This window comes from Mus caroli, chromosome 19, assembly GCF_900094665.2.
Source record: "Mus caroli chromosome 19, CAROLI_EIJ_v1.1, whole genome shotgun sequence".
Lineage (NCBI taxonomy): Eukaryota > Metazoa > Chordata > Mammalia > Rodentia > Muridae > Mus > Mus caroli.
Genome location: NC_034588.1, coordinates 34,469,139 through 34,482,050, shown reverse-complemented (window position 1 = coordinate 34,482,050; position 12,912 = coordinate 34,469,139). Strand labels below are relative to the sequence as shown.

General features: G+C 45.5%; 1 protein-coding gene across 3 annotated transcripts in view; it reads left to right on the top strand.

Moving 5' to 3' along the window:
- Myof (myoferlin) overlaps positions 1 to 10,222 on the top strand; it is a 147,171-nt gene extending 136,949 nt beyond the window's left edge. For all 3 annotated transcript variants that reach the window (XM_021152563.1, XM_021152562.1, XM_029472658.1), the window contains 6 exons: positions 1,254 to 1,395; positions 3,621 to 3,720; positions 5,114 to 5,304; positions 7,043 to 7,152; positions 7,592 to 7,739; positions 9,685 to 10,222. In XM_021152563.1, coding sequence (XP_021008222.1) covers positions 1,254 to 1,395; positions 3,621 to 3,720; positions 5,114 to 5,304; positions 7,043 to 7,152; positions 7,592 to 7,739; positions 9,685 to 9,723 — 730 coding nt within the window. In that variant the 3' untranslated portion in view covers positions 9,724 to 10,222. The remainder of the gene's footprint in view (positions 1 to 1,253; positions 1,396 to 3,620; positions 3,721 to 5,113; positions 5,305 to 7,042; positions 7,153 to 7,591; positions 7,740 to 9,684) is intronic.
- Positions 10,223 to 12,912: the final 2,690 nt, after the last annotated feature.

Genomic DNA, 12,912 nt, shown 5'->3' with positions numbered 1-12,912 from the left:
GAGGAGAGGAGAAGAGAAGAGAAGAGAAGAGAAGAGAAGAGAAGAGAAGAGAAGAGAAGAGAAGAGAAGAGAAGAGAAGAGAAGAGAAGAGAAGAGAAGTGGAAAGAAACATTGTAAGCCTGAGTTGAGAATCGGCTTCCCTGAGTGACAATCTTGAACTCTGTCTTCCCACCGACTTATCACGGGCAGAGAGGACAGGTGGGACTCAAGAGTCCAGAAGCTTCACTGTGGATCTAGGAATCGTTACTTTTCAAAGTTCCCACCTGGTCCTAGCAGCCCAACCCCTCTGCCCATTGAAAAGTATCAATTCTTTTTTTTTTCTTTTGTTTTGTTCTATTTTTCAATCTTGTTTTCAAGACCAGGTTTCTCTGCCTAGGTTTCTCTGGTTGTCCTCGAACTTACTTTGTAGACCAGTGTGGCCTCCAACTCAGAGATCCACCTGTCTGTCTCCCAAATGCTGTAATTAAAGGTGTGAGTACCACCACGCCTGGCTGAAAATGAATTCTTAGTTTTAAACCAGAGGCAGGCATATGTGACGGCAGCTTCCTTCCGCACACCATTCATTCCATCAACAGACAGTTTATCTCATATCCACTCCGTGCCAGGCACAAGCAAAAGACAAGGTTCCCAACGATATCAGTTAAGATGCTTTGGATGAGAGGAATGTTCTCAGCTAGGCATCTGGAAATAACAGCTTGCCTCTCCCTTGCCTGTCTCATTAATGAGATCACGGTGACTTTTGAGAATAATAAAAAAGGAAGCTGCAAGATTACTTGCTAGGTGCCTCTTTTTGTTTGCTTAAGTAAAATATGTGAAGGGAAATGCTAACATTTTGAGCTAACTTGCATTCATTCGTTGAGCCTACCAGCCCCGATGACAGATGCTAATGAGTCATAGTTGTGAAGCCCACAATCATAGCCGGCAAGCTGCAGCTTACCCAAAATAGAAGCTACGTTGTTGATGATATTTTCCAGAAAATTTCACCTTAGCCCTGCTAACTACAGTCTAAAGGGTTTCCTGCTTTGGTTTTAAAGGAATTCTATTTTATTTGGCTCTAAGCTGGGTTGGATGCAACTGAGTGCCTCCCTTCCATAAATCACCCCCAACTTGTGGGTCACTGGACCCTGCCCAGAGAAAATGCATCACTTTTGCTTTTCCCTGCCCCACCCCCATCCCCTTAATCACCACAGTTTTGCCCCGCTAGATCCCTTGTCAATCACATCTAACTGAGTCTGTTTGCTTCTGCTTTACAGCTGGATTTCCGGCAGCGAAGAAAACAAACAGAAAACAGATGTCCACTACAGGTCCTTGGATGGTGAAGGCAATTTTAACTGGAGATTTGTTTTCCCATTTGACTACCTCCCTGCTGAGCAGCTCTGTATAGTCGCTAAAAAAGTAAGCCTTGAAAGATGTGGGCGGGGTGTGGACGTTTCAGGTCTGCTAGACTCAGAAACTCAGAGGAGGTCAGGGCTGCTCGGGACCTGGGAGGTCACTGACTCGAGCTCCCTCTTGGTACAGACAGGGAATCTGAGACCCACAGAGGGGTAAAGCCTTGCCCGTGGTCACATAGCTATGACAGGTATTTGTTTGCGTATTTAGGGCTATGAGGACTGCAGCTTCCTTTCTGCTAGACTCTTGGTGGCAAGACAAGAGACATTATAGAACAAAGGCCTTTTTTTTTTTTTAAAGCCACAGTACACATGTGTTCTTTATGGAATGAATAGATGGCTATTCTCTGTCTTAGGCCAAACACAAGCCAAATATTAGAGGTGAAGTATCCCTTTTTGCCTCTCTTGTTAAGCCTTGGCATCTGTGATCCCTCACTCAGAAACACTTCTAGGAGAATTGAGGGCCCCAGTGGACTTAATTAGAAAGACGTTCCGTTACAGAACTTAGACCTGAAATGTGATTTATTGGTTGCCATGCCTAGCAAGTCCAAGGTTGGCTCATTTTAAGAATGTCTGGAGGCCATGCAGAAGCAATGTCTTTGGAAGCTAGTTCCATATCCTCCTCCCACTGCACTCCGTCCTCCATGGACCTCCCTTCTAGGCAGGCTCTTCTCTAGGGGAGGAAACACAGTAGCCATCCCTCCACACCATCACCTATATTCCTTCAGTACAGATAGAAGAAGAGAGCCAGGATGGCGTCCACCAGCATTCTAGAACTGGGCCTCAGGGTCTCCGCCTATCTAGAGACTTGTGTCTCTCCCTGAACCAAGCGCTGCTGCCCAGGATGCCTTACTCGGACCAGGCACTGGGGCTAGAGATGGAGTCCATCTTTGTCTACACCATCCCACCCCAGCCCCAGCCCTGCCCAGACTGTACCAACTGGGGAAGGAAAAGTTCTCCAAGGAAAGCCTGGGGTCTGCAATATAGGTAGACAATCCTATGAACCCAATAGGTGTCCTGCTTGATCCCACCTTCCCTACCCCAGCAGTCATCCCTATTCCATCCACTCACACCATCTCCTTACACCCTACAAAATGCACCCACCCCAAGTCCCAATTGCTCTCTGATATCCGACTTTTCTGTGACTGCTGTAGTAAGCACTTTGCCTGTGAAGGGTGGAATGGAGTCTACCTGAGTGGGGGTGGAGGGGGGGACTTTCCAGAGGCTCAGAGGCTCTAATTAGTGTTGAATTGTGCATCCCTTCAGAGGTAAGGCAGAGTAGGACAGAGGTGGGGATATCTGGGATCAGGTAGGAACCTGAAAGATGGCTACTTTTCCTGTTTACCCATATCTAAAGTTAGACCTCTCCTCACTCCCTCAGTGGAACTTAGAGCATGACCCCACACATAGGACAGCCAGGCAAGACTAGCTGTGTGGGCTTTCCAGAGCCCTAGGAACTCCAAGAAAGAGAACCTTCCAAGAATATGAAAAATGAGAACCAACCCCATGGTCTTTAGAATTCCCAAATCGCTGGTAGAATTCCTGGTTTGACCAGGCCAGAGGCACTTAGGTATAGCTGGCCGTGGAGGTATATTCTTGACTAATGTCTGGGCTGAAGCAGGGACTAGAGGTGGGAACTTGGTCCTCCGTGTCTCTACCTTCAATGTGAAAGATCAGAGGGTCTTAGGTGGCCACAGGTATGTAAAAGTTCACGGTATTTTTTTTTTAAAGCTAAAACTTTCGGGACATTTTAGAATCTGTGGTAAAGCAAGAATAGAATCTGAGCCGCAGATTAAACCCACTGTTTGTAGAATGAAAGACTGTCAATCAAACCTTGAAGAACGGGGTGGGAATTTGCTCCATAGGGATAAAGACCCAGCAATGACATTGTGGGCTGGCCTAGGACAGGTAGTTTTAGGGGAGTCACAGTGGTCTTCAAGGGAAAAGCTAAGCTCTCCCCACCCCACAGGGGTAGCAGCCTGAAGTCACACTGATAGGAATGTGGTGAGAAACCTGGTGTTTGGGGACTGCCTGGGACATCCTTTTTGTCACACAGTTGGTGGTCTTGAGACTTCCTGGGAAGCCGGTTGGCCTTCCAAATGCATGGAGAGGAAGCACAGGCTGTCCCACAGGGTGTGAAGGCAGAGGCCTCGGTCTTATTGCTGTGTCTATGGCTAAAAGTAAGGGTCTGACCATGATTATATGATCTATTCATGTCTCTTCTCACTTTAGGAGCATTTCTGGAGTATTGATCAAACAGAATTTCGAGTCCCTCCTCGGCTGATCATTCAGATATGGGACAATGACAAGTTTTCCCTGGACGACTACTTGGGTATTGCTTACCTTCCAGTCACCCCTCTAACACTGCACATGGAATTCATTGCTGAAACCAATTATAATTTGGAAACAGTTTCCTAACACCTGTAATGGGGGAGGCAGGGGATGTGCCCTTGATTGGGTATCCTCCAAGCTGTGTGGTCTGCTTGTGAATGTCACCCCTTTTCACGGGGCCCTGTTCACTCTTAAGGCCTCATTAATAAGCTAGAAAGGCAGGTTCTTGGCTTGCTTAGCAGGTACAGAGCCATGGGCTCAATCCTCAGAACTTCATGCACAGGGAGTGGAGCTATGTGCCTATAACTCCAGCACCTGGGAGGTGAAGACAGGAGACTAAGGAATTCAAGGTTATCCTTGGCCATATAGTGAATTAGAGGGCAGGCTGGGCACAGAGAGATCACCACAGCTCTACCTGCATTTCCAAGCAACCTAATTTCTCTCTCTTCTTGGTGCTTAGGAACTATTGTCACTAACCCTGTCCTCGCTCTTATCACTTACTAAGGTCCCCTACTCCTCTTTGTCTCCTCCTGCCTCACACTGTTCTTTTCCCTCCTCTGGCCCTGAGGGGCTCAATGCAGCAACCTACCTAACCCCTCCCCTTTTTGGCTTGCTCTCTTCCTTTCCATGTCTTAAATCCAATCTTACCCAGGAAGTCTCCTGGCTCTTCTGCAGCCTCTGCACTTCAGATGAAGGCAAAGCTCACCTTTCACCCATCACCAAACTATGCATGGCTCCTAAACCAGGGAAAATGAGCCGGCCTCTTGAAGCTCTTTACAGAATCCTATATGAAACTATTCAGGAGCTAGAGACATAATGCCTCCCTCCAAGCCTCGGCAGAAAGTGTGTCTCTCCAGACACCCTGATCCTGTCTGGGATTTCTCATTTCCTGGTGGGGATTTTCTTTTGAGTTATGTTCTTTAAAGGTCCTGGTTTTGGGGTCACTCTAGGAGAGAGCTGCACTAGTCCCAAGGAGCATCCCATGTTTCAAGCACCCAATTGTCCTTCCCCAAAGGCAATGACCTCCATTCAGGGTGGCTCAGAAATCACAACTAGTACCTCTCAAATACAAAGGTCCTGAGTTCAATGGAAATTTTTGTGTGTAGATGTTTAATCGCTTGGGATTTATAGCAGGACTGTTTATGTTCATGTCTTTGAGAAAGGACGCATGGAGTCCTCTGTGAGACACTGAACAATGGATGACTACTTCTTCTGCCATCTCCCATTCTATCTGGAAAGAACTTAAACATCTAGCATGATCCCTTTTGCTAACCCACCCATCACCTGTTCAAAATCACTGTCTGTGTCCCCTGGACAAGAACATCCTGTTCACCTCAGAACAATGGCTCAACCACTTGAAGCTTATCTGGACCTCATGTTGTGTTCTTGGCCAGGTTTTCTGGAACTTGACTTACATCGTACGATCATCCCAGCCAAGACATCAGAGAAATGCAGTTTGGACATGATTCCAGACCTCAAAGCCATGGACCCTCTTAAAGCTAAGACTGCCTCACTCTTTGAACAGCGGTCCATGAAAGGATGGTGGCCGTGCTACGCAGACAAAGATGGCGCCCGGGTGATGGCTGTATGAGTATTTCCTAGTTGGGAATCATTTCTGTTCCTTATGGGTAGATTTACCCCTAATAAGACAGTGATAAAGATAGAAGACACAGTGGATGTGTGCTTGAAGTTGGGGACAGGCATGGATTGGAATGGTCAAAATCCAGGAACCAAGTGGTGGCATTTGTATTTCCCTAAGGTTCCTTTACAAGGAAGCTACCTGATGCTGAGCATTTACGTAAGAATCAGAACCCCCCAGAGTGAGCTTTGCCCATCTTAAAGAGAAGAGTTAGGTGAGGGTGCTGGAACAAAATCCATATTTGACAAGCATCTTGGAGAATGAAACTAAGCTTTAGAAAGAAGCAGCAGGACAGGTCACCATGTTTCTGACATTACCTCGCACAGAACGTATTGTTACTAGTTAATATTTGTGAGCCAGGTAACACGTTAACTCTCACGTGTGTGATCTCGTTTTTTACAGTAGCTTACCAGTCTACATTAATTGCATCTTAGTGGAGTTTGGTATATTGCATATTAGTATGGTAATTGCCCATTAGTGTGGTATACTATGTACTGATCAAATTGCACCTCCCTTTCCTACCCAATCCACGGCACACCCTTTCTAGTATTGGCTGCACGGGGGTTGGGGGCGGTGCTTTTACATATGGGATCATATGCTCCTGTCTAGCTAATTCATCCCTAGAAGTTCTTCAGGAAACTGTTGATGGTGACCTGTCACCATAGAGTTTAGTTTTCACCTTCTCACTGAATTCTGCCGACAGGCCTATGGGGTAGGCTAAACCTTTGTTTTGTAGATTCAAGTCCCTTGCAGGGTCAGGCACCCAGTTTCACCTGGAGTAGAAGCAGAGGCACTGCCTGGGCCCCTCTATATAAATGAACCCCAGTGCCAGGATTTCCCAAGTTACTAGGGACTTAGAGGCCTTTTCTAGGTCCTAAGATGTCAGCTACAACTTAGTGAAGGCTGGGTATAAAAGTGGAAATGGTGCCTGGTGTACTGACACACACCTTTAATCCCTGCCCTTTGGAGACAAAGGCAGGCAGATCTCTGTGAATTCGAGGCCAGCCTGTTCTACATGGTGAATTCCAGGCCAGAACTACATAATAAGACCTTGTCTTTAAAAAAAAAAAAGTTCAGAGTGTTAGACCTTTCTTGACCTTAGTGTCCTCTTCTGCAGAGACAACAGCAACTTCCTGAAGTGGCATGAGCATTCATTACACAGGTTATCCACACAGAGCACCTCCCTGTGAGGATGCACCTTGCAGGGGCCTGTCAGCAGAGGAGCAGCCTCCATTTGCTCACTGATGCAGCTAAGACCCCTTGAGTTCCTACTAAGCACAAGCTCGGCTGCACACTGTAGGGCTGGCTGTGGGATAAGCAAGAAGAAACATGGCTCCATCTCTCGGAGCCTACAGAAATGTCCGATGTTGTTCTTAGCAGTCAAGTTACAAAGGAAGTGAGAAGGAAGGCAGGGAGATTGATGTAGGAGTGAGAGGCCACGGGGATGCTGAAGAAGGGGAGCCGAAGGAGGGGAAGCAATTTGTCCTCCCAGCGTCCCACATGGAGTCGGTTTAGGAACACATGGGAGGGGAAATGGGAAGAAACCTCGGGAGGAAAATTGGAGGCAATCTAAGGATTGTTTTACAAGAATAAAAATCGTGGCTTGGGGAATATTCCTTGGGTCGAAGTAAAAATATTTGTGAAACGTGATGTCATGTGTTTAACCTGTTCTGCTTTACTGAAGGGGAAAGTGGAGATGACACTGGAGGTGCTCAACGAGAGGGAGGCCGACGAGAGGCCAGCCGGGAAGGGGCGGAGTGAACCCAACATGAACCCCAAGCTTGACCCACCAAAGTGAGAGGCCTTCTTTGTTCTTTCTCCACGTTGTCTGCTCCCCAAACACCTGCAGTCCGAAAGCCCCCTTCCAATTGGTTTAATGGGCTGGATTATTGGCCCTCTAATTTTGTTCTTCATGGTGGGCTGTGGGGGATGGGAGGGTAGGGGGTTGTGGTCTGTTTTAACTACTCTCCTTCCCCATTAAACCAGGCTTTGGCGTCCTTGGCATCTTAGAAACTGGTGTGGGGACCTAAGCTATCCCCAGCCAACTACAGATGCTAACAAAAGATGCTAACATGGCAGGGACTGGGAAGGTGTTGAGCACATTAGAAAGGGAAGGCTGAAATTGTTAAATTGTATCTTGTCCCAAATTGATTATTTCACTATCCCTGAACGGCTACACGCTGGTTGATAGTGCTTCGTGAGTTAAGGAGAGAAACTATTCTTTGCATTGCAGCCGACCGGAAACCTCCTTCCTCTGGTTCACGAACCCTTGCAAGACCATGCGCTTCATTGTGTGGCGCCGGTTCAAGTGGGTGATCATCGGCCTGCTTCTGCTGCTCATCCTGTTGCTGTTCGTGGCTGTGCTCCTGTACTCTCTTCCGGTACGAAACCTGGGCCTTGGCTTCTGCAGCCCCGTGGCTCTACATCTGATAGGCAGCGACCCTGCCATGGCCCTTTTGCTTTGGAAGAGTTCAACACAGTGTCCGGTGGTGGAAGTTACATCCTTGGGTTTTAACAAGTTACCAACAGCTATTATCTTGTTAAAACAAAACAAAACAAAAACAAAAACAAACAAACAAAAAAAAACCCACTAGCTTTGAGAATTCTAAGAGAAACTCCCCAAGGCTCTATCAGTGTTTGTCTAGAACTGGGCAGTATTTCCAGGTGATTGAATGTATGTGTGTGTGTGTGTGTGTGTGTGTGTCTTTGTCTGTGTCTGTATCTGTGTGTGTCTGTGTGTGTATTGGGGGGGATACATATGTGTACATCTGTATATGTGACTGTACTCACTCATGAATATATATATATATATATATATATATATATATATATACATATACATATACATATATATATATATGGAGGCCAGAGGTCAGTGACATGTGTCTTCCTCTGTCAGACTCCACCTTATTTTGGGGATGGGGGTCTCTCACTAACCTGGAACTTCCTGTGTCTGCTAAGATGGCTCTGCTATCTCTGCACTGGAGAGCCCATGCCCTGGTATTATGTGGTGCTGGGGATCTGAACCCAGGTCCTTGTGCTTGTACAATGAGCACTTTACCCACAAAGCCGTCCCCCCAGACTTCTGCTTTCACCCTTCTTGTCCCAAGAAGGTACTCAGACGCTGGCGATCCCCACAGCCTCAGCAAACCTCACATTCCACCACAAAGAGTTACTGCTTTTGCCTCTCTGGGCACTTTTGACCACATTTTTTATTTCAGAACCTTATTCTTTGTGACCTGTATCTCACAACACACACACTCACAGAAATTTCTTTCAGATATCTTAGTTGCAAACAAGAATCCAAATTGAGCCGGGCGTGGTGGCACACGCCTTTAATCAAAAAAAAAAAAAAAAAAAAAATCCAAATTGAAAATTTAGCTGTGTGCATAGACTCTGTACTTTTTTTTTTAAGGATTTAATTTATTTTATGTCTGTGAGTACACTGTAGCTGTCTTCAGACATATCAGAATAGGACATCGGATCCCATTACAGTTGGTTGTGAGCCACCATGTGGTTGCTGGGATTTGAACTCAGGACCTCTGAAAGAGCAGTCAGTGCTCTTAACCGCTGAGCCATCTCTCCAGCCCCAGTTCTGTGCTTTTATTCCCCTATTCAGGGAACTCATGGGGCATCTAATTAAATACAGAGATGAGAAGAAACAGCCCAAGAGAAGGCAGCATACATACATACAGGCACTGTGGGCAGGAAGGTCTTAGAGAGCTAGGAACGGTTGACTGCAGTAGCCCATTGCTAAGGACATTTTCACTGAGGAAGCACCTACGTGAAGTTTAGTCACCGGAGAAGTGATGGGCCAGGCAGGGGAATCCCTGAGCATCGGCAAAGTTCATGACCCTGGATGCAGCAGCAGCATGCATGCCAAAGACTTCCCCTCACTCCACCCCCCAAACTCACTTCCACTACCCTATTGACCCTATACATTCTGAGTTTGGAGGCATGGTCATACAGCCATCTATACACGTGTCTTCTATTTTCTCCTGTGTGACATTTTCACAATTGACATTGATTATATGCACAGGGTTTTCTACTTTTATTGACTATTTTAAAAAAATCCATATAGTTGTTTCTTCATGACTTAAATCCCACCCATGTGAAGCGCTGTCTCTCATTTGAGAACATGATGTCAGCTGAAGATGTTTATCAATGTTCAGAGACACCCGGAGCTCTATAGGCACTCAGATGGAGTGGCCAGGAGTGGCTTTGACTGTCCAGTGGCTCACAGGACTGCCCAGCCGAGCTAAATAGCACCATGGCCATCTGAGAAGCCATATCCATGGACTGACATTGTTTCTCTTTCCCTTTCAGAACTATTTATCAATGAAGATTGTGAGGCCGAATGCATAATGAAAGCAGAGCCTTCAATCACGCAAGCAATGAAGAACTCCTGCCTCACACACTGATGTGTGATTTCAAGTTCATGACCATCTCAGGAGACTTCACCAAGGCACATAAATTCCTAGAGGGGCTGAATTCCAGAAAGTCAGACAACAGGCAACATTTTTATCGTGTTATCTTTTGAAGTATTAAAAAAATTTATTTTCTAAACTTTAAGCCTATTTTCTGAGTATTTCTAAGGTGGCTGGTTCCATTTATAAACCTTCTTTTTAATGTGCCCTGCATTCTGTGACTCGTTTGGGCAGTTAGTGAAATGAATTTGAAATGTCTTGTATCTTAACGTCATATATCCTATTTGTAATCAAGAGGAAAGACTACATTAAGAAGACAGGGCACATTGTTAGAGTAATTCTTACTGGTGCCCGCAACCATGGTTGTGGTATTTTGTATGGACAAATGTCATGAGACTCTTTGCAACTTGAGTGTAAATAAAATTATCTCACTTGTACACACGGATGTTTGTCCTCTATTCTGAGTAAGTTGGGAGGGAGGCAGGTTCAGTTTCTCTGGTTCTAGTAGGCAGAATGCTACAGCATTCCAGTTGACCACAAGCACTTTACAACCCATAAGCCCTTTATGAGTGTGCTGCCAACATGAGCCCGTGGGTCCAGTAATAAAGCTAACACTTATGAATAGGGTTGTAACAGCCTTTTACATCTTTCGTGTGTATTACTCAGCGAATCTGCAATATATCCTATAACTTTAGGCCCACAGTGCTATTAGTCCTATTTTATAGAAGAAGAAATTGATGGTCAAAAGAGTTAAGTAGCTTTTCCAAGGCCACACAGCCAATAAATGATAGAGCCAGGATTTATACCCAGGAATTACAGATCTGCCACCCCGATGTGATGCTTCATCAGTACTAGGCAATTACTCTAGCGACTGAGGCACATTCCCCAGCCTCTCTTAAGGTCTCTTACACTGCAGAGCTATGATAGTGCACGCCTTTAATCCCAGCACTTGGGAGGCAGAGGCAAGTGGATTTCTGAGTTCGAGGCCAGCCTGGTCTACAAAGTGAGTTCCAGGACAGCCAGGGCTATACAGAGAAACCCTGTCTCGAAAAACCAAAACAAAAACAAAACAACAACAACAACAACAAAAGCAATGGATGATAAAGATTTTGTATAGTCTTAAGGGATTAAAAATTATCTTTTCTCAGGGTACATAGACACATAAAATAAGGATTTGAATGTGTAGGATACATAATGAAATGCATCACAATGGTACTAACCCAAAGAGTTTGTGGAAAGTTTATATTTGTACAACTGGGAGTATAGTTTATGAGGGTGCATGGGCGTTTGAGTTTCTTGAGTCTCCTCCTACAGAGCCTGAGCTGAATTTGAACACTGCTATTATATGTTACCCTTGGTAGCCGTGAGCTATGGCTCATCTTCACTGCTGACTGGAGGAGGTTCCTTGAGGGATGAGGAACCACCTATAAGACCTGCCTGCACTCCAGGGTGCTATGGAGCAGCAGGCTTAGATTTGAATCCTAGACCAGGCCTCATAAAGATTTACGGCTCACTTGGGAGAAATAGTGCCACCTCTAAACAGACGTGAGAGCACTGCGTGTCCGGAAGGTTCCCAGTGCAGGATGTTTTAGTAATGCAGTCGACGGATTAACGCTGGACACCGTCATTCCAAATATGGACCTAAGAATGGGTTCTCCTCCGTCTAACCGCACAGAGCTTTACACAGGACATAGACTCATTAAGTAGGAGAAACACATGAGGTGTGAGGATGCATCTGCCTTCCCACGCCACAGCTGCAAGACGGGGGAATTTCAAACTCACTGGGTAGAAAGAGAGTTCAGCAGTAACAGGGACACTTACATCACTCATGGAACAGAGGTACCTGTCCTGTTTTCTGCCTCTGGCTGTGACAGTAGACCCCTATGTGGAGCTCACTGGTGTTATCAACATTTAGTTAAGAGCAGTCTATTACCCACAGGAGGGCTTTAGGTATACTTTGCCTTCCAACCTCCCAAGTCATACAGAATTCACATCCAGACAATCTCTTCCTAAGACCATGACATTGTCCTGCTTAGATCTAGATGCAGGTCCATGGCATCCATCTAATTTCAAGACAGGTTTTTTGTTTTGTTTTGTTTTTTGCTGATATATTCTTAGAGGAAAGAAAAGTCAATTCTCAAAAGAGTTCTATTGCTCCTGAAGTGGAATGTTACTGAAGATTTTTCACAATTAGTATAGTACTGGCATGGGCCAGTCAGAAAGGAAGTCTTTACACATCATGATGAATACAGGGTATTAACATTCTAGAGCAGCCAGCAACAAGAACTCATACTACCATATTCTCCACGATTCCCAGTGAGGAATCGTGGAGACTCCTTGCCAACTAGACAAGGGAATGGCCGACAAGAGAGTCTCTTCTTTGTCCTCACATCTCTTTGGAGTCACTAGCATCCTCCATTGGACATTAAATGACAGCAGGGCTCTGCTGGAATGAAATGATTCACGGGGAGGCCTTCTGGATAGAAGACCTCTTCTTTTTCCCCCTTAGAAAAAGACTTCACCTTGTCAAAAGATAATGGTCCCTCAACTGAGGATGCTAGTGGCCTGGTGACTTATAAATGATCACTAAAGGGGAACTAATCCCTATCCAGTCAGATTGTCCCTTCACTGTGAATTAAATAACACTCCGTCCTAACTGACTGAAGCAAGTGCCACCATTAAGGCTGGAGCCTTCATTTGCAAAATGAATCTCAGCGCAGGAGGGAGAAGGAAGTGGAGATCTTGACAGGCTAACTCTTGGTTTGATCTTTCACTTTTTTATTTTAAGGTTAGAAAATAAAATATGTCACCTTTAGACCTTCCTGTTGGTTAAAGAGCAATGTAAGAGGTGGGCAAAGTTCTGAAACCTATTGTGGGGCAGAAAGGGACTGGTCTGCCTGGTTTTCCAGTTGCTGGCCGTGTCACAACCCTGTATCCCTCCCAAGTCCCACACTGGCTCTAAGGTCATTTGCACAAGGACTGAAGCTGTCTCATTTGACCGAGGAACAAATGATTTCACTAAAGTAAAAAAAAAAAAAAAAAAAAAGAAAGAAAGAAAGGAAGGAAGGAAGGAAGGAAGGAAGGAAGGAAGGAAGGAAGGAAGAAAGAAGAAAGAAAGAAAGAAAGA